Raw genomic sequence first — 21,425 nt, forward strand, 5'->3', positions numbered from 1 at the left:
TTTTTCTTGTTCTATCACTAGGAAATAACTTTAAGAGGAAATAGAAACTCTCAGTCTCCTAGTTTTTGGGGGGCAGTTTGTAAACTTTATAACTCACTAATATAATAAAATGTTTGTTGATAACATTATCCTATTTTGCTCTCTGATAGAACCGTCCTAATTTCTACTTTTATTGGGATTCCTATTAAAATTTTAATCTCAGAAACAAAACCACATGTGACATACTTGCCTCGTACACGGAAAGTTCCTGAAGCACCAGTTGCAGGGCTGTGGAGCCAAGCTGGCTGGCTGTGGCCAAGAGAAGCTTGGGTGGAAGCACGTCCAGGGCACAGCCTGTGAACGTTCCTTTCAGTGCTCGAGCAGCCATGCCCCATCTGGGCCGTAGGTTACCAAAGACTCCTGCAGAAAAATGGACAGACCCGATGGCATCAGACGAAGATGATGGGCAGAAAGAAGGACGGGGAGATGACCTAGCTTGACGCTTGTATTTCTCCCGTAACGTTCGATTTCCCAGATTGGATTGCCTGTTGTGATGGAAAAGATTGTCAGCACTATGTAAATGAGGAGGAGAAGGGAAAGTGCATCTCGTGCAGATAATTTCTATGTAGATAATTTGCCATAAAAATTTATATTGCAGTCCTTAAAATCTTCGGAGATTTAGTCTGTCTAGGGAAAGGTGATTTATATGGTATTAAAACAGTTTTTATGTTCCAGTCCTTTAGATTTAATGTTTATTGCCTATAAAAATGAAATCTTGTGGATATTTAAAAGTTTTGGTACTGTGTGAAATATATATTCGAGTTAGACTTTGAAATGCTTTGGAGATGTTGTAAATAAGTGGCACATTCTTTGCTCCAAAGTCCGTGCTGCTGTTTGGGCCCATGTCTCTGCCTTGCACACTTGCGAGGTTGCACAGGTACGGGATCTCATCACCATGGTGAGGTTGCCAGGTAAGAGAATGTCTTATGTGGAGGTTGTGTTGGTTTTTTAAAAAAATTTAAATTAGCTAATAAGTCTAGAAGTATTAGAGTTTCTCAGAAAGTTATGCAAGGTGTGACCAGAATTTCATTCAGATCTGGAGAGCTACATGAATTACAGCCCAGGTTTTAAAGCAGGGAAGTGCTTTGGCAATGCAGTGTCAGGTGCAGAGTAGTTTTTGGACTTTTGCAGCCCGTCAGATTCATAAATAATGGTGTGCTTTAATGCCAGTCTTAAATAAAACTCTTATGGAGTAAATCATACAGTAGGAGGTGACGCTGCTGGGAAGGGGAACCATTCAAGCATTTTGGGGGCTCCTGAAGGATGTCTTTGAACTGAAAGCCCTGGAGACGAGGACCTGGTTTGATTGTGAACTAAAGCGCAGTTTCTGTAGCCCTGCAGTGTGCTTCGATGGACTTTCCTTTCTGGATGCTGTCTGTGCTTGGGGAGTGGCTGGCCACTAGAGCACTTATGCACCAAGGCTGAGCCCTGCTCAGCTGTCCAGCCTCTTAGATGCTGGCATTTTAGAAATTACATGGGAAATGCTTTTCCTTGAGATTTGCAGGCAAAGGTGGAGCTAATCAGCAAGGCCACCCCATTACAGCCACAGTGGGAATCCCAGTGGCAGGGCCATTGGAAAACAGCCTGTTAGTTGGGGTGAGCCTGGCCTGGGGTACCGTACGGCTGCTTTCTGAGGACTGGAGCGGCAGGGAGAAGGGAGGGTTTGGAGACTTTGATCGGGTTGCTGGGTTTGGATACTGGGAATAAAATTTCAAAGTAATAATATTTGGATAATGTTGGGAATCAAATTGGAGACTGAAATTGCTGTGATGGGGGTGTTCTCACCTGTCCAGTGGAGAATGTTCATCCATGGGGGGGTGGTGTCAGTAAGCTTCCCTGTGTGGCTGCCCCATAAAGGCTCAACCTCCAAGCAGCAAGAGTAACCTGCATTCTTAAAAGAATTCTGGGGGAAGGAAGACTGAGAGAGCCACTGAAATTCTGAACCCCTCAAGATGGAACTCATGTGGCTTCCTGCAGTCATCTGCTAGTCAAAGCCTGCCCTCTAAAAGATGTCGAAGCAATTGAGTTTTAAGGCAGAATCAGTGAAAAGGTGGTGACTGTTGCCTGACTCTTGTGGTGGTGAAAGTGGTGGCAGTAGGCAAGAGGATGGATTAGTGGTGGTTCAGGGGCCACCTTTTCTTGTATCACCAATAACATGAAGCCAGATAGGTGCCTCAGAGGAGCAGACCACAGTCAGCAGCCTCCCAGCTCTCGGCTTGCCTAAACCCACACAGGTGGCTTTCCAGGTCAGGCAGAGTTGTTTGTGATGGGTGAAGTTTGAGAAGGGGGTCAGCGAGGGAGCAGGTGTCAGGAAAGAGAAGCACTGGGCACTGTGGGGACAGTCCCTGCCCAGAGTACGTGTGGAATCAATATGTATTTGTTGCAAGGTAAGTGGGTGTGTGTAGTGACAGTTCCCTCCCTGAATGGGGAGGGGACAAAGTACCGCCACAGTCAGCTTTGTGCGAAAAAGGCCAATGAACAGATTGTAGCATTGCTGCTCCTCAGGAAGGAATCGTGAGCTCACCAACTTGAGAAGGCTCCTTTGTCAGCGTGAACTAGACTATCTGAAAGGAATGCGAACATGCAGACTTGCCAGTGACAGTGTGTGAAGTGAGGCCAGTTACACAGCTACAGCTACTAATATTTTTGGTATAAAGCAGTTGCTAAAATTAATTCCAGTCTGAAACTTGATGAATTCTCAGTCATGGAATTAACAGGTTTCAAATGAAAAAAAAAAATTAGCTCGATTAAAAATAAATGTTTATGCCGGAAATTTGGAGCCTGTCCCTAACAAACTGAATACGAAGTTTTTTGTTTTAGAGGATTTGTTTGCCTTTTTGTATTTATGGGGAAAGTACATATTCACATTCAGAAATGTATAGGCCATTAGCCATTTCCCACCCCCAGCTGTCTCCGTCTCTTGTGAGCAGTCAGTATTGTCCTGTATGCATAAGACCTGCAGTCAGTCCATATGAAGAATAGGATGCATGCTGGCTCCCCGTGCCCTCGGCTGACTTGGAGAGGCAGTCAAGTCATGTACGTGCTGCTGCGTGTGATGCTTGTGCTCCCCAGGAGGGGCAGCCTCCTTGCAGCCAGCGCACCCAGTTTGCCTCTAGTCTTCTTAGGCTTTCCTCTGATTTTATATCCAGTAAACTATTTAGGACACCTGTATGTGTTTCATTTTATTTTTAATGAGGTTTCAAACTACCTCTGCCCTTCTCTGTCCTCTTAGTGGCAGCACAGAGTTTTACATCAGGCGATGTGAGATAGCTGTGGTTTGACACCCTTGCAGGCTTGGCTGCTCCTGGGTGTGTTGGGTTAATACGGCAAGAAAAGAACAAGGGGCTCTTTGTTAGGAATTTGGAGATTCTGCACTTACTCAATGAGAAGATTTCTAACAGTGGAGAATGAGTTAGGCATCCTTATTTTTGCTGGATTGAGGATCACACGTGGGTCAGTTAATTATTCTTTTGTGCCCAGCTTCAGTGTTGACTAACACCCAGGATGTAGCATGACCAGCCCATTATCATCCCTAAATCTCCATATGCTTAGCTGTAGGAATCGAAAATTGAGTAACCAAATTTATTGCCAGTGTGTATGTATTTCAAGAGAAACTTGTGTTCCTGGATTCATTTAGGTAGCAACAGTAATGCAAAAAGCTGGATTTTATCAGTAGTTTTGTGAAAAAAGAAAAAATCCTTACCCAGGTGCCACTGTAGTACCAGTTCTGTGAAATAAGCCGTCCTCCTCCATCAGCTTGCTGTGAGACCCAGTAGCACACTCCAGTCTGCTCGGTCAGGCCTGTCTGGCAGCCGGCCGGGTGAGGGATCCAGCCGAGTGAGGTCACCCCGGGAAGGGCAGATGTACTGGGCGGGGGAAGCCCATTCCCCGGCTTTAAACCACAAATGTCTTTTGATAACTAGTAAAATTGGCAAGCAGAATGATTGAAAACATGTGAGAGGTAACTGGATCTAAGTTTCAAGTAGTACATATTTGAAAAGTTTTCCCCAATGTAAAAAGTTACTCTTTAAGAGCCTTAAACTAATAAAAACAAGGAAATTCCATGTTACGGCTGCCACTCGGCCTTTCCATTTTTATTCCAGCAGTCAGATTTGACAGGTCTGATGCTGATTGGCTCCGGGACCCCCTCCAGCATTTACAGCAGGGGGACTCGAGCAAAAGCTGGCAACAGCTGGGGTGGAGAGAGTCTCCGCCGGGCCTCCGTGCCAGGCTCCTAATTCCATCGTGCTCTATCCTATTTTCTCTTCTTGCGGCTGCTTCCTGGATTTACTTTATTCACTGAAGCTGATTCAGGATTCTTTTAGAGACAATTCTTGTTTCTCTCCTTTCCTTTTTCTTGATCTCACTGCAGATTTTACTGGGTAGCTGCCTCCTCTTCAGGCGTTAAGCTGGACCTCTCTTGCCCTTGGCGAGCCTGTCCCTTGTCCCGTGGCTTCTTTGCTGAACTGCTGAGCAGCGTGGCCTCCTGTTAGCCTCTCCTCCCTCCAATCCATTCTTCCCGTTGCCACCAGAATGATCTTTCTAAATAACTGCAGTGGCGGTCCATAGCCTGGAGAGGCAACTACACGTTGACTCAACACAGAGTCAAGTGCACATTCAGGGCTCCCATTAGGGTCCCCCCACCCGTCTGCTCCATGATCCACCTCCTGCCTTTCTTAGTGACCTCCAAAATAATAGTAACTTTGGTGCTTGAGATCCTGCTGTCTTGCCTTTTTTCAAAGCAGACCTGGCACCAGCAACCTGAGGGAAGTGCTCCTACCCCAGGGAGCGCAGGCAGGGGAGGGGACTATAGAAAAGGAAAGCTGGAGGGTATGCAGACCAGCTTCACCCCCCGCCCCACAGTGAAGACATAATCACAGGACTTCAGAGAGGAAGGAACCTAGAGTTCTTTCCCCCTTGTGCCCCTGGAGCCCACTGTCCCCATGTCTACCCCAAGCCTGTTGCACTTTTGAGAGCGTTCTGCCAGAGTGGAGGGAGCAGATTGAGGTCCAGGAGGGATTGCCTTTAAAATCTTGCTCCACAGCCATGTGGGCTTGGTCGAGTCACCTTTACCTTTGAACCTGTGTCCTCTCCCAGTGGAGGAGTGTGAATAGTGACCGTGTTGTAGGATGGAGTGGGAGTTAAAACCGGTAAGGGATGTAAAGCAGCAGTCAGTAAACTGTAGCTGCAGCCATTTTTATTACCTCTGCCCCTTCCAGGCCTTCTGGAATCCTTCCTCTCCCGCATGTGAAGTCTCACCCATCGTCTAAGTCCGTCCCTGTGAAGTCTTCCTGATCCTCCCAACAGAAGGTCCTCTCTCTTCCTCTCACCTCCCAGGCAGTCTGGCCGCCTCTCTTGTAACATTCTGCCTCACTGCCATCCGTTACTTTACTAAGTTGTAAGCTCTTTGAGCACCTCGGCCCTTTTATGCCCTGCCTGCCACAGTGAGCCCAGGGAGAGCTCCGGAACGCCTCTCATGAGTGGACAGGGTGGTGACCAAGGGGCTGGGTGGGAGGGGGGCAGTTTCCTGGAGCATTTGGGCTGTATAGCTGTCCCCCGGGAGTGAAGCCTTGGATTTCCTTTGGCCCTTGTGTCACATAGGTGAGCAAACTTGATCCGACCGTCTCTGAAACCATCATATCCTTTCTTCTGAGTCTTTGGGATGCGGGTGGAGTCTTCATGATCCCAGCGAACCTTTCGCATTCAGCTGTTCCCACTGCAGCCACGCAGGCTGAGCCTTTGCTCTTAGTGATTATGTGCAGTTTCTTAAGTATAATACAGGTGTGTAGAAATCCAGTGACACCCGTTAAGCCAACACTTAGGGATGGGGGGAAAGCTAGGAGTGAAGCAGGAAGTCCTCTTTTGTCTCAGCTCTTGTTGAAAATCTTGATAAAATAAATATATTGGTGTGTTTTCCAGAATTAGTAAGTAGAGTGTCCTGAACATAATTGGTTGTTTTTGTTTTTGATGATGGAAGATCTTGACTATCATTTTGGATCTATGGCAATATTTCCTTTATGTTTATGTTGGCTTGGCAGAATCAGATACTTGCTGGCATGGAACACAGTAGCTGCTGCTCATGCGTCACTGCCCGTGGCCGCCTGCTTGTGATGGAGCGCCGTGGGCAGAGACACAGGTGAGAGTGTCATGGAGGCTGCTTGGCCAGCGCTGCCTCCTGATGCTCACTGGCAGCGTCCCGGCGTCCGGGCCTCTGGCCGGTATTGCCAAGAGGGTGATGAGGTGGGAGCGGTGTCCTTTTGTAGATCACACTCTACTGGGAGCTGCCTTGGCGCCCCAAACCAGATCAGAACCCTGTCCTCCCCGTTGCCCCTCAAGAAGTCACAAGAGGCGCAACACACAAAGAACCAAGAACATGGGGCGTAGAGAAATGTCATTCCTGGGCCGAATCAAAACACCGTCATTTCGCAGAGTTTGATAGAGAAAAATCCCCTTGATGTCTGTGTAATTAAGAAATGACATCTAGAGTTAGAGAAAAACAGGTGATGAGAAGCTAAACTTGGAGAAGTCACAGAGAGAGTGGGAATGCTTTGTAATTGGCATTAATTTCCTGCCTCAAGAACTTGCCCCCTTCTCCCCACCCCTGCCCTGCCACTGTGGGGGCACGAGGGGACCATGGAGTCGAGACCCGGGATGAGGAAGGGGCTGTCCACACCAGGTCAGCGCTTGGAGCATGTGGGGAGCTGTGCTGGCTGAGGGCGGTGAATGTGGATTAGCATCAGACGCCCGTTTTATTGTTAGCGGTGGTTTGCTGTAATTGTGCTTGTCAACTGTGTGTCCTCATCCTTTCGTGTGAGTTTAGGTAGCTGGCAATGGCTCTTGAGCTAGCTTTGTAAAGTCTGCATTAAAGCGCCCCTCTAAATGTTTTTTAGAAAGCTCCCTGGACAGGATGAGCAGGATGGTGGGCAGCTGATAACTGGAGTCATCATTCTGGTGCCCAGAGTGGGCAGACTGGCAGCAGCACTTGCTGGGCAGCTCGTGGACAGTCCTTTGCCTCCCTGGGTGTCCCTCACACCATAGCTAGAGGGATATAAATGGCCCCTTTAAAATCACATTTCTGCTCTTGGCACCAGGAGCCCTCATGTAGCGTCACCTGTTGGTGCCCAGCACCCAGGTTTCCTGATGGCGGCCAGCACCACTGGTGCCAGGAGAGAGTGAAGGAATCACACGCGGCATTCACATTCTCTGCCATATGAGCGTCATTCTGCCGGGCCATCTGGCTGGCTGCAGCTCTCAGCCAATGGCAGGATGTTGTAAACCTTGCTTGCTGAACATGGCACCAAAAATCTTGAAAATTAACTGCAAAAATAAAATCAAAGCTGGCTCAGAGGTGGCATCTCCTGGCTTGCCCTCAGCCGTTTGGATGAGCCTGCTCTGTGTTACTGGTCCTTGTCTCTACTGATTTGGATTTCCTGGGAGCCATTGGCGTCTTACCACTGTTACTTATAGATTCCAGGCAAACACATTCTGAGAGCTTTTCGGAGTTTTTATTTGCTAATTAAAATGTGAGAAGGGAGTGCAGCTACAGGTAGGGTTCTAGTGCAAGCCACAGCTGTGATTTAAAAAAAACCAAACCTGACAGTTTCAAAATGAAGTTATTAGCACCTCACCTGTAACTGTGATAGCTTTTGACTTTCATGATCTGGCTCTTAGGCACCCCCACCCCCATAGTAGACAAAACGGGAGCTGAGTGAGGAAACTGGAGGGTACTTCATCCTTGTGGAATAAGAACTACCATTTCTATGGAACTTTTTTGACTTACAAGAGTTTTTCTTATTCTTTATGTCATGCAGTTTCCAACAGCCCTGTGAGCCAGGGTAGGTAGTATATTTTGCAGATGAGAAAACCAAGACTCAGAGTATCTTGGTGACTTGTCCAAATTCCTGTAGCCAGGATGGAGCTAGGTCTTCCCGAAAGTCTCCTGCTTCTTGCTTCCTGTACTTCACTAATGCCGTAAGAGACAGGGCTGTGTGCAGGTCACCTAATATTGGGTCACAAGTCTTCTACTACTTGCAAAATAGTTAAATAAAATAGACTCTGATTCTGAAAATTGCTTTCAGCTGATTGCCCACCAAGCCCAATTACATATTCCTAATAACCCCGAAAGTGTATCTGTCCCAGCACATGCCCTGGGTGGTTGGTTTGATTCACAGCTGGTGTCTGTGCCGGCAGATGTTTGTGGCTGGGATAGCCCAGAGAGAGAGGGAGAGAGCGAGAGCACACGAGAGAGCCAGCGAGCACTGCAGGGCCGTGGATAGTTTTGCTTCCGAGCGTTTTCCCAGAGAAGTGAAAGGGAACCTTTGCCAGAGTGGCTGGTGCCCTAACAAATTGATTCCTGCCAAACAATAGAAATAAATATTTTCAACAGACAGAAATTTTGGCTCCTAGAGTATTCAAATTGAAGGCTTATTTCTGAAACAAATAGTTTAGGAGGAAAACATTTACCAGCATAGATGAGATCAGAGTTATTCTTTTCGGCAGTGGCATAATTATTTTTGAGATTAAAACACGTTTTTTCCTGCCCCTGCCTCATTTTTAGCCCGTGGCCTTGCCTCCTGTTTCCTGGAGGAAGTCGAGTGCGTTAAGCTGGGGCACAGGAAAGAGGTGTCCTTGGGGTTCCTGCAAGGAGCCCCAGCTTCCTTGGAGGTGGTTCCCAGATCTGGATTCGAATCTCGGCTCTACCCCTTCGTGGTGTGGTTTGGGCAAAGCCCGTCATGTAATCATCGTTTGCTCGGTCTATGAGGTGGGGCAGCAGTGTCTGCTAAACAGTTAATAACGTCACCCTCAGAACCTGGAGAGTCATTCTAGACAGTGTTGTCCGATGGAACCTCCTGTGTCGATGGACTGGTCTTTGTCTGCGCCATAAGGGATAGTTGCCACTGGCCCTTGAAATGTGGCTACTGTAATGGAGGAACTGAATTTTTAATTTAATTTCAATTTATGTAGCCACGAGTGGCTAGTGGCTACCGTTTTGGATAGTGCAGTTCTTGTTCATCCCCCTGATTCAATTAATTGGTCTCTGCGTCCAGTTAATTGGTTGATAGGCCAGCCCATTAAAGATCTCTCAAGTCTCGCTCTTGCTCTGTACTGAATGTAGGGGTTTAGGTGTGTCTGTTCTCCCTGACATCCATTTCCTGTATTGCAGCCAGAGCAGTGGGGCAGCTCCATCGAGCTGGGCAGGGGAATGAATGTTTGAACCACAGATGCCCCAGATGAACTTTCATGGACATTTTAAAATTGTATAACATGTTCCTATTTGGTTTTAAAATTCGTCTCATAATGTATATATACTAGGTATAAAAAGAATAAAAGCCATGGAATCAAGGGACCTCTTCCCTCGGCGTTTGTTAGCAAGGGCAAGTCACATACGTGCTCAGCCTGGTCTCCTCATCTGTGGCGTGGGATTAGCACAGCTCCCAGGTTCATCCCGAGGCCCACGGGATGGGGAGTGCCAACAGGTCAGACCTCGGCAGCCCCTCCCTGGCCCCAGTGTGGGTCCTGCAGGGGAAGATGGAGGCTGTGGCCTGGGGGAACGCAGTGGAAGCAGAAGACAAGGAACCCACCCAAGGGGCCCCTGCCTCATCCCGGGAATAAGACGGGGAGAAAGTGATAGAGAGTTCAGGTAAATGAGATACCAGACCGCAAGGACCAACCCCGATGGCTCAGTGGGGGTGCTTATGAGATGAGGAAGGTTCTTTTGGGCTCCTCGGCGAAGTCCAAGGAAGGGTGAAGCACTCCTGCCATTTGGATCCGTGAGTGTCTGAACGGCTGAGGCTGGCAGGCAGAATTTGGTTTTGTTTTGCGATACAGCCAAAGAGAGCAGTAAAGAATGCTACTTGTGAAATAGATATTTTTGTAGCTCAAAACTGGTCAGATAACAGCAATTTCATATGGTTCGATTCGTATATAAGGCAGAATGCTCTTCATTGGGGTGAAAAGACGTCCTTTGCTCTCCCCGCAGCAGCCTTGGGCCGCGTGTGCCTGCCGTCAGCGACATGGTCTCCTGGTGCGCCTGTAGTTCATTATGCGTCACCGAGACACTGTCTCTCACGTCTCGCTGTTTAAATGAGAGTCTGGCAAGTGTTCTGTGTGGTGCGTGCTTGTTGGATACATCTGGCATTTTTGTCTTTGCATGGTGGGTTTTCGATAGGGTGCAAAACAACGAAAAACAGAATCTTGGTTCTCTATTGAAATTTCTCAATCCCGAGGAATTCACAAAACTTGTATGAAAACCTTGCACTCATAGCTTTTGTTAGGCCAGTTTACTTATTTTTATTCAATTTTATTTTCTGAATAGGTAACATATTCACTTGATCCAAAATCAAAATTATATTTAAAAATATACGCTGAAAAGCCTGCCCCCACCTCTTTCCCCTCCCGCACCATCCCCAGTGGGGTAGCCTTTAGAGAGAAAGGCCACAGGTAGTAAGTGCGTGCTGAGTAAATTGTTTCACTTGAATTTCCTAGATCGGGAATTAATATCAAGTCATCTCCCAGAATCAAGAAATAGTGAGTACATACTAGATGTCTAACACCGTTTTAAGAGTTAAAGGAGCATGAGAAAATAATCTTTATCCAAGGTGGGGTCAAGTTGAATAGCGAGAGAAATAGGGAAACTAATGTTATCAGTCATTGTACCGGGCATTTTATCTTATTTAACCCTCAGGGCAGCTCTACAAGGTACGTGTCAGTGTGCCCATTTTAGGTTAGAGCTGGCGGGGTCACAGAGCTAACAGGTGGTGGGAGTCCCTGTGCAAACTGGTCTCCCTCGACACTGCCCTGCAGACACCTCCCCCAATTCCTGGTCCCAGACTTCCTCTCTTCTTTCTCTGGGGCCCTAGGGAGAAGACCCACCCTCGTGGGAACCCACGCGTGTCAGTGCAGCCACGGTGCTCTGTGAGATCTGGCCGAGGTTGCCTTCTGTTCATTTGACTCTGATCTCCAAGATGGGAGACGATGGCTAACCGCGCTGTGCAGATTTCAGCAAGGGTTGAGACACGCAGCGTTTCTGATCAAGCCCCCCAGATAACTGGAAACTGGAACTCTAGGCAGCCCCTTGCTTGTCCACACGCCCACTCTTTTGTTCCCTGAGTCAAAGAACCACAGGGTCTGCTTCACCCAGACAGCTCACTTCTTGTCCATCCAGTTCAGCCAGCGTTTACTGAACACCTGCTTCGTGCGGGGCTCTGCTGGGCCCCCAGTAACCGCACCTTCCCTCCCCATTACCCTCTCCTGGGATCTCAGTGGGGGGCGGGCACGGGACGCAGAGATGAAGCAGACTCGGCCCTTCTGACAGGCAGGCGAAGGACCTCGACAGTGAACCCCAAGTCTGCTTTGCTGCTCCTTGTTTCCCAAAGCACGGTGGGAATGGACCCTTCCGGTCCCTGTTTTCCTCGTCCCCACTCTCCTGGGGGAGTGGTGATGACAGTTATCCTAGGCTGCTAGGAGAGCTTGCCCGGGCTCCAGCAGGGAGGAGCCCCTCTTAGCTGTATGGTCCTAATTCTTATGAAAATGGTGCCAGTCTAGGGCTTGGCCCAGGATCCCGTGAGGCTGAGCGAGAGGAGGGTATGGGTCTCCTCCAGGCGCCCTTGCCCTCCCTCCCTGCTTGGCTTTCCTTGCTTTCAAGAAGCTGGCTCTGTCCGCCTGTCCCCTTCCTCCTGCTCAGCCCTCACAGTCTCCTGACCTGTTCCGGACTGTTCTCAGCCATCCACGGCCTCAGTGCTTGGCTGGCATTTTTCTTGCAGCCGTCTCTCTCTCTTTCCCACTAGAAGCCTTGCCGCCTGCAGAGTTCTTAAATTTGTCCTCCCCTCCTTGCGTCTGTCCCTCTGTCTGGAGTGCATCCCTCCGGCCCCCAGGCTCCTCAAGGTGCTGTGATTTCATGGAGCTGTTTCTGATTTTCTCCCAAGCAGAAGTAATCTCCTCTTTTGAACCTTTTTATGCTTTTTTCTGGACTTCTGTTGTAGCATTTAGTTTATTTTGTCCTTCCTTCCTTCCTCCCTCCCTCCCCTCCTTCCCTTCGTTTTTTTTTAGCTTATTCTTTGATTTAGCAAATTCTGAGCACCTGCCTGTGATGTGGCTCCACACTGCGTGATGTGCTGGGGGTCCCATAGGGAGCAAAAGGCAGGCCCTGCCGGAGCTTACAACCTGCGGTGACTGCACACGCACACGCAAATCCGGAATTGCAAACTAGCATTGCTGCCGTGAGGCAGAGTTCAGGGAGTGGGGTGCACGCCTTACTGCCTCTTCGGGACGGGACGAAGGGGACCTGCGGGGTCGGGGAGGTGGTGTTTGAGTGGAGATCCGACAGTTTCATGGGAGAGAAAGAAAGGCTTCCAAACAGAGAGAACAGCCTGTGCTGAGGCTCCGAGGGAAAGCAGGGGACCCAGCCCTCTGGGGACACTAGAGGAAGGCCAACATGCCAGTGCTGGGGCCTGGTGGGCCCTTGGTGGTCTTATCCCAGGCCCCTGGGAAGCCACTGAAGGCTTTTGAACAGGGACTGACAGGCTGATTCAGGCTGTGCCACGGCACGTCCCCTTTCCTGTAGGGTGTGTGTGTCCTGGTCATTGTTACAGCTGTGCGGTCGTCGGTGCCTGTGAGGAAATGCGGGATGCCTTAACCTCAGATCACACTGAACTCCTGTAGCCCGCTGTAGGCTCCACACTCCAGCACCTCCTCCCTTCCGGCCTTCGGTCGGTCGGTCGGGCTCTTGTCCGTTCAGTTCACTTTTCCCTCGTTGCTTTCTGTTGAGATTCTCCGGGCTGCGTGCAGGGTGGGTGGGAGCTCAGGGTTTGGGGCGGGGCGGGGCGGGTCTCCCTCCGACCGTCCCGTCGTAGCCACTTGTCTGCTGGCCCCAGGGTCCCTGTCGGACGTCCATCTAGTTCTGTGGAAACCACGGCTTCCTGGGTGGGAATGCCCACGCCGGCGCATGTGGCTGACCTCACGTGACAGAATACCGTGGCCTAGTTCAGATTTTTGTATTTTGTGAGTAGGAAAGTGATGGGTAAGGATTAAGTGTCTGAAAAAAACCCTTGGGAAATCTGGGTCAGACTTGGGTCTCTAGTTAAATATATAAAGTGAGTGAAAGCATTACTGTTTACTGTGGGGATTTTGCAAGGTTCTGCTTTAAATGGAGACTGCTGCCAGTCCACACACTCATGAGCAGAGCAAAGCGTGCTTTGTGCCGGGCCTTGTAAGAGCACCTTTCTGAGAACGGGGCATCGTGGGTCCTGATCAGTCGTCCTTCAAAGCCTACGTCTCATTATATGGAAAAAATGAGATTTGAGAAGATAAATGTTTCCTTTTTAGGAATAGTCATTACACTTACGTGCTCAAAATTCAGAAGCTATGAAGGGTAGAAAGGGAAAGGACCTCCCGACCCCAGAGCCCCTCCTGGTCACTCTGCTCCCCGGGGTCAGGAGTGGCAGCAGAATCATGTGCCTGTGGAGCCTTCCAGAGAGATGTGTACGTATAAGCACATTATATGCATGTGCATGTGTCTGTGCCCTTACAGTGGGTGTCTTGGTCACTGTTTGGGGACATGTTTGGGGATGTGGCATTTACATTTCTAATTGAACACGATTATTTCTGTGTTGGCCTCAGCCTGCCTCTCGGAGGCCCTTTTCACCACTTCATCCCAAGCCAGGCTGGCCTGTGCTCCCCGATGGCACTTTCCTGTCCTGTCGCCACCCCTACCCACCCCCTCCCCCCCCCCGGGGGACATCACCAGGCTCCTGGTTCCTCTGAGCCCCATTCTTGGTCTCTCACAGCATCTACCCCGCATGCCGTGCGGGTACCAGTGAGCCTGGATGAGGAGGATAGGGAGGAGAGTGATGGGGACTGAGCCCATCCCACCCCAGCGAAGATGGGCGTCTTGCACAAGAATGTGGAGACCTTTCTTGCGGGCAGTATTTCTCCCTTTTCTAACTTCTGGCTGTTTCATTCGACTGGCCCATTCCCTTCTGTCTTGTCGCTCTCCCATGCCTGCCTAGTTTCCTCAGCTGGACTGTGGGCAGCTGGAAGTCAGGGTCAGCTTCCAATTCATCTGTGCATCCCTGGAGCCCCTGACTTAGTTGGGGGTACTGGTGGCAGAGTGAATTCAGGCCTGAGGTCAAGTGTGTGGCTCTGATAGTACAGAAAAATTTACCTTGATGGAGCATTTGCCGTGCCACGCACTTAACATGCATTATCTTAATGATCTCCAGATGGGGCAGGTCATTTGACCAAAACCACACAGGTTACAGCAGGGATGGGGCCTGGATTCCAAGCCAGGGTTCTCTGAGGCCACTGTCTGCAGCGTCTTCAGATGTTCTGTGCAGGGGGCTGTGAGGGGGGTGGGGTGATGGAAGGAGGCTGGTAAGTGGGCTTGGGCCCTCACCCTTTTCTAGCCAGAGCAGCTTCCGTTTGTCCAAATGATTCTGCTGCTGGAAGCGAAACAGAAAACGCCCGAGGACTTGGCCTCGCGGAGACCTCGGCCAGCCTTTCGCTTTTTGCACGTGTTCTTTGATGTCACCCATGAAGCCATTGTAAATTCTTAGATGGGATTCACTGTTTGATTAGTTTAACAGATTAGCTCCGAAGAAACATGAGATGAACGAACTCTTTGGAGTAAAGTTAGCGATGATAAAAAGATGTTTCTTGACTTGCGTTTGGCCCAGCTGCGCTTTCTCCCTGGCCCACATGTGCAGGGGGAGAGGGGTCCCCTTCGTCTGCTGAGAGCACTGGCAGGCCTGGCCTGGGGGCGGAAGGAGAGAGGTTCACAGAAGTGGCCGTGGCACTGCAGGTGTCCCCCAGAGTGAAACAAACAACTGACATATGCACTTGAAGGGGTAGCAATTCCAAACTGATCACTGACATCCTTAAAAGACTTGTTGTATTTGGGAAGATTTTTCTCCCACCGTTTCTTTTAAATAGGCAGCTACGTGGTCCCTTTTTATTTTTTGTGTTTAATAAATCTTTAACACTTGGCTGAGAGGCTGGAGTTCAGGCGGGGAGTAACTTAAAATGTTAGGAGCTTTGCTCTTTGAGGATCTGTCAGGAATGGAGAAAAAGCATCCCGGAAGTTATCCTCAGTGAGGAACCCAGGAGTGCAGCCAGCCACAGCTCTTCAGCAGGACACCAGGTTCACAGAAAGAGGTATGGCTCTTACACGGAGCCCTTGGTTCCAAAGCCAGAGGGTTTTCCCTGCATCTCTCGCCTCCTGCCGGCGGTCGCCCCATGATCACTTTGAAAGAAAACCCCACAGTTTCTGCAAGGAGCCTGTCCTCGCAAGACCATTTCTCAGTGCGGTCTCCAGCTCTCTTGGCCTGCTGGGAAGTGTGCGCGTGTTCAGGGCCCGTGGGTTTGCCGCCAGCACGCCAGCTTCCCATCCCCTCGGATCTGGGGCTGTCGTGTGTTTCCAGCAGGAGAACAGTTCTAAATAGTTCTCAGGGGACGCCCTCCTCTGCCCTTCCCCGGGAAAGTTCTGGCCTGGCCGAGCGGTGTTCTCTGTGTCCGGCCACCTCCTCCTCGTTCATGAGCCCTGAGACTGGCCACTGCACAATGTGTTGTGCAAGAACCAGCTGTTGTTTTGACAAAGGACACGCTTGCCTCACTTTTTGAATCACCAGAGTGAGTCAAGAGGTCATCCATCTCTTCCAGGACTCTGCCCCTGGGCAGGTGGACCTGCAGACCGTGAACACTCATATATGGGACACATTATGGAAAATACATTTCTATAACTATATGTGTATTTTTTCACACGAGCAGGATTTTTACAATTATGTATCGCAGCGTTTCCAGTTCGATAATGCGTGCACATGGCAAAACCATCAACAGATGTACACTGAAGAGCAAGTCCCCTCCTGCCTGGTGCCACTGCAGAGCCACGCAGTTACAACTGTCTGCTGTATCTTTCTAGAGACAATCAAAGCTTATGCGAGTGTATATATAGATGCTCTTTTAAACAATGGTAGCATTGTTTTGCACTTGGCTTTTTTTGCTTAAATATAGCTTGAAAATCATTCCATTCATATAGTGCATGTAGGACTGTATACTTTTTTTCTTAACCATTGCAGAATAATCCTTGAGAGGGTATGCCAGTACGCTATTGCTAGACATTTAGGTTGGTTCCCTTTTTTTTTTTTTGCTCTTTGCAACTTTTTAATGCCTTTCAGATGTGGGGACTCTCTGTGCTCCTTTTTACGTGTGACCAGTGACTTAGGGGCTGAGGGTTCTGTATTTTAGGACCCCACTGCCACCTCTTCTAACCACATTAAATTCCCTTGTTAATGTGTCATTGTATTTGACACTTTGAGGAAAGGCAGGCTGGGTAGATAATAAAACAGTATTTGGCTTATGTTTAATAGCGTCTCCTCCCTTTGCATTGTCCCCGCAGTCTTAGGAAGCCTTGGTGTCCTTCAAAGGGATTTGGTGGTGTCTTTTTTAAGGGACTCGGTCAAAGATTGTGAGCCTTCAATGTGACCAACCAAACCAGGGTGGGGGGAGCTCGGTCTGTCCTGGCTGTGCCTATCTGGCTCCATGGTGGCGGGCGGTGGCACGGTATTAAATTTGGAGATCCCTGTTGGTTTCTCATGTGGACCTGCGTATGTCTGCACACGTGGGGAGGGGAGCCTTCTTGGCCCCTGGAGGGTCCCTGACTGACAGCAGCAAGTTGCCTCAGATGTGCTGGCCCTGCAGCCCTGTGATAGAGGTGGATTTGCTGCTTTCTGTCAAGTGACCTGTTCCAGGCGCAGTTCTCCCCATTTGGGCTCCTTGGCGCTGGGCTGGGGCGGACCTTCGAGTGAGAGGGACATGTGGGGAGCCGAGGGCAACAGGGGGTCCCACAGACTGTGTGCTCTTCGCCGTCTCCTGCAGCGTCCCCCCACTGTCCCTGAGCTCTTTCCCCTGGATGAGAAGGCAGGGGCCGGGACCTCACAGTCAGCTGTGTGCCCCCAGCATCCAGCGCCTGGCGGCAGAAGTCACCCGACGCCACTCATTGGGTGACACCCCTCCCGGGAAGTAGGGTCCTTGTTGACAGCAGTCAGTGCTCTTTGCTTTTCTCGAAGTTTTCTGCATCTGTGTGTGATTGGAACGAAACATCAACTTTACTTTTTTTGTCATGTTTCAATATTGGCTTTTCCCCATCTTGAAGTCTCCTTTTATAACTTCTGCTGCTGCTGCTTAAATATAGATGTCTAAGTCCTCCTCCTTACCAGACTGTTGGTATTTTGAGAAACCTCCCGCACGCTGCGACTGCTCTCTTCTCTCGCTCCCCGCGTCGCCACACTGCTACGGTTGCTCTTTTTTCCTCCTTCGCTTGCCTGGGGTGTGTTTCAAATGTGGTCTATCAAAACGTGTGGTGTTTCCCTCTTCCATGCAGTAGCTCTGACATCTGTTCTTGAATGCTAGCCCATGGTATTCTTTTGGGCTTGTTTGCCCAAGGTTTGCTGTCATGCCAGAAACACTAAAGGCGAGAGTGTGGAGTGGTGGTACTCCTTCCATCCCGTGTCTCTCCCCCTCCCCCTCGTAAAACTCTGCGATTTCCAAGTTGACAGCGCTGGATGTTGGTTCCAGCACTGTCGTCTCGCCTGGCAGTGGCCCACCTGGACTGCTACAAATGCAGTGTTCACCAGGAGGGCTTCCAGACTACTTTGGTTATTTCCACTCAAAAGGAAAGCAGGTGGAACTTCATGAGGTGGGTGGAGGGTGGGTGGAGAAAGACTCACGTGCTTCCTGGATGTCTGTGGCTGGATCTTCATCTGTGATTGTTCTCGTCGTTCAGCCTTCGATAGGGTCCTTGCTCTGCTGGGCCTCGGGATGGTCCATACTGTTGAGAAGCCACCTGGAGCAGCCACCTCTCATCCTGAGCAGAATGTGCCAGTGTGTGTCTTCAGTGAGTGAAGCCACTCAGCAAGAAAACAGGCCTTTTGGTGGCTGCAGGAACGTGTCCTTGTGTTCCTGCTGTCAGCCTGGGACACCATTCTGGGCCCATCTGCTGCAGGCTTGTTTGAAACACATCCTCTTGGCAGCTCCTCTTAGAATTTCCGAGGCCAGGGCACAGGTTCTCTGATGCTTTGAGGGTCGTTTTGTCATGTGCCACAGAGGTGTTCTCACAGGAGACCCACTCCCCTGGTGGTTCTCAGAGTTTTAGTGCCGGTACAATAGTTTGAGGAGAACTGCTGTTTCTAGGGCCCTCGTTTCTGAAGTTTACAAGATACTGGAAATGATTCTTTTTGGAATTTGCCTTTTAAAGGTCCCTCTTGAAAACAAGTAACAGGTTAACTTTAATGGTCCCAGACATGATGTCTGGCCTATAGTAAACCCACGGTAAGTATCGTTGCATGAAAGCAAATGAAGTATCATGACAGAAGATTGCAGGCCCCCACTGTTGAAGGACAGACAGACAGAATGAGCTGTTGAGAGGGCCCGAGTAAAGCAGGATGACTGGAGCGCAGAGACATGGCGAGAAGAGACACTTGTTCAGAACAGAAATGAGCGACTCCAGGGAGGGATGGCAACTGGGCACTGGCCTGACTCTGGTTTAACAAAGAAAAACATTTCTGCGTGTTCTGTTGTAGAAACAGTCAGTCGTGAGGCGCGTGTCAGTACATAACACATCAAGCCGAGCAAGTGTGTTGTCTCGAACCAGCATAGGGGGCTGGACGGGAACCCCATGATTGCCGCCGGCCGCAGCCGCTCCTCTGCTGATGAGTTGATAACCCTGGATCCACGGGGGCCCTGACCAGTTCTCTGGTCAGGGGCAAATATGGTCTCCCCTGGTACAAAGTGCAGTTACAATCTTGTCTTTCCTTGTTGTTTCTCCCAACAGAGGGAACTCGATGCCACCGCAACAGTATTGGCGAACCGGCAAGATGAAAGTGAGCAGTCTAGGAAGCGGCTCATCGAGCAGAGCCGAGAGTTCAAGAAGAACACTCCAGAGGTGAGGCGGCGTGGCCGTCAAGGTCTTTCTGAAGGGGTCCTCCTGTTCTAGTTTATTCAGAAGACATGTTGTAGGCATTTCACGTCTGTCAGACCAGCAGTCTGCTGCCTGCTTTCGACTGTCCTCAGCCCTGTGCGAGCAGACGCGGCCTCCACGCGGGCTGGGCAGCACGGGCCTTGATAGGTTGTCTATCGCATGCAAGCAGGAGCTGGCGTCCGCAGGCAGGTACCAAACAAGCTGGGCATGTGAGAGCGTCAGCCAGGTGTGTGGTCAGCTCAGACCGTCAAGCTCACCTTCGCCTCTGGTCCCTGTGCTCCATGCCACATCTGTTAGCATGCCACCTCAACTTCAAGGACATAGCTGGGCGGAGGGGCCTCAGAGGGTGCCCTTCCCTGGTGCCGGGGCAGGCGGGGGTGTCTGAGAGCTGCACAAATCTGAGGATGCAGGGTGCCAATACTTCTTGTAGAACAGACATTTAGTCTGGTAGGCCTTTTAAACGCCTCTGTGTTTCCTAAAATACGCTTTAAAGGGCACTGGAAATGTGCTCTTCATGCGCTCCTATCTTTTTCTTGTAAGAACGTGTTCAGAGGACAGTGTTTAGAGTGGCTGGGGCAACACTTTCCTGGTCTGTTTTCTAGGTCCCTTGTCCTCTCAGTCCCTAGCAAAGGCTTCATAAGAAATAAAAAGCAAGGCGAGTTTTACAGACGGTTGAGCAGACATAGGAACTGCTTTGTGGGGAGCTGCTGCCAGGTAGGCCCACGATGGTTCTCCTGCACCAGCCTCGTGCAGCTTCCACTCAGGTGTCAGTAGATTGCAGCATTGGCCCCGGCTCCCAGGCCTCCAGATTCTTCCATGGAGGACGAAGGAACAAGCCTGGAAGAAAAGCTGCTTTCTGGGAGGATGCCTCTAACTTTTATAATATTCCTGAAAAATGACATGTAAATTGAATTTTTAGAAGTGGACTCATTTTAAGTGCTCCAGAGGAGCTTGCTATTTAAGGGAGTGCTGTCACAAATCATTGTGGAAAACAAATAATTAACCCTCTCTAGATTCAGGATAAATATTTTGGGAGAAAAGATGATAGCCCAGTGGAAAGAAAGAGGGCTCTGGGGGCAGACCCACCTAAGAGTTTTAAATTTTAGACCCACTACTTCCCTCTCCACCCCACCCTGCCCTTAGACATAGGTCTGCCACGTTCTGTCAGGTCAGAAATGCAGATCAGTGTAGTTCATGCCTGGGAGTTCGCCAGCCTCCATGCAGCCGTGGAGGGAACTGCTGTGCTCCACGTTCCATCTTGTCGTGAAAAGAAAGCAGCCCAGCGACAGGCCTTCCTCACGCTACTTGCTTTCCTCCTCTCGGTCCCCAGGCCAACCCCGTCATGGCTTGCTCTCGATCCACTCTCAGCACTGTTCCAGGAACTAGCTGTCATCTGCTGTCCTCCCTTCTTACTGCCCTCCTCTTGGTGACCATGTGTCCAAGGGTGTCCACAGAAAATCTAATAAGAAGGGCAAGGTCATCCTAATGAGGCGACAGAAACAGTAAGTAAATATAACCTGTCGTGCAGTAAGTGCAGTGAAGAGGACAGAGCAGAGACCTGGATTCCTGGATGTCCCTCTGGCGTCCAAGACTCCTGTCAGCCGCTAAGGCAGGTGCCGACCGAGGAAGGGCATGTTCCCCTCCAGCCCCCTCGGGTCCAGTGCTCGGTTAGTGAATGTTGATGGGACTGAACTAGGCCCAGTCTTTCCATTGACATCTAAACAGGCTTTGTGCTGCGGGAACTGGGGACCAGCTCACACGGCTTGTGTTGAATCCACGCCAGTTTCTTGAAGAAACTCAGCCTTTACATTTTATCTCCTAATCCCAATAAATAGAAGAGACTTGGAGAGGAAGCAGCCTGGTTGGTAAATGCCATTTGGGGCATTTCTTTTCAGGGCACATTTTTAGACATTGTCTTCCATGGAGAAGGGGACCCAGAACCCCAGCTGGAAGGGACGGAAGGTTGCCGTCCTGCTCGCCCCTGGCCTCCGCCCACCCGTTGAGGCTGGTGCCACTCAGACTTCTTCCACTGCAGTAGGGAGCATCTTCTGCAGCACGAATCTCCAGGAAGTGTGGAAGGGTTGAGCTGCTTGCAGGCGTCTTCCCTGCTCCTCCCCTTGCGTTTTCCTGGCCCAGGTCCATCCTTGAAATCTGTGTGGGGTCCCTGTGGGAACCCCGAGGCAAGACCTGGTAGAGAAGACAGGTCCACTTACTCCGCCAACCAGAATCTTCTGTAAATTTTGAAGCCACTTAAGGCCAAAGTGGAGGTGGGGGCTGGTAGCTGCAGCCAAGGTCCTCTGGGGTACACAGAGGGAGGAGGTACGTGGGGGGATCCTGATGGCACATGTCAGGGGCTCTGGCCAGTACAGGGCCTGGGATCCAGAGGGGATATCTCGTCACTTTGTTTGGGGTTTCA

The 21,425-nt window shown here is 50.1% G+C and overlaps 1 protein-coding gene across 1 annotated transcript in view; it reads left to right on the top strand.

Moving 5' to 3' along the window:
- Positions 1 to 21,425, top strand: part of CUX1 (cut like homeobox 1) — a 356,883-nt gene that overhangs the window by 57,292 nt on the left and 278,166 nt on the right. Inside the window, 1 exon segment of the mRNA XM_087417692.1 lies at positions 18,863 to 18,973. Within this exon segment, the coding sequence (XP_087273818.1) occupies positions 18,863 to 18,973 (111 nt within the window).

The sequence above is a fragment of the Ceratotherium simum genome, chromosome 26, assembly GCF_057802395.1.
Source record: "Ceratotherium simum simum isolate JZ-2026a chromosome 26, ASM5780239v1, whole genome shotgun sequence".
Classification (NCBI taxonomy): Eukaryota; Metazoa; Chordata; class Mammalia; order Perissodactyla; family Rhinocerotidae; genus Ceratotherium; species Ceratotherium simum.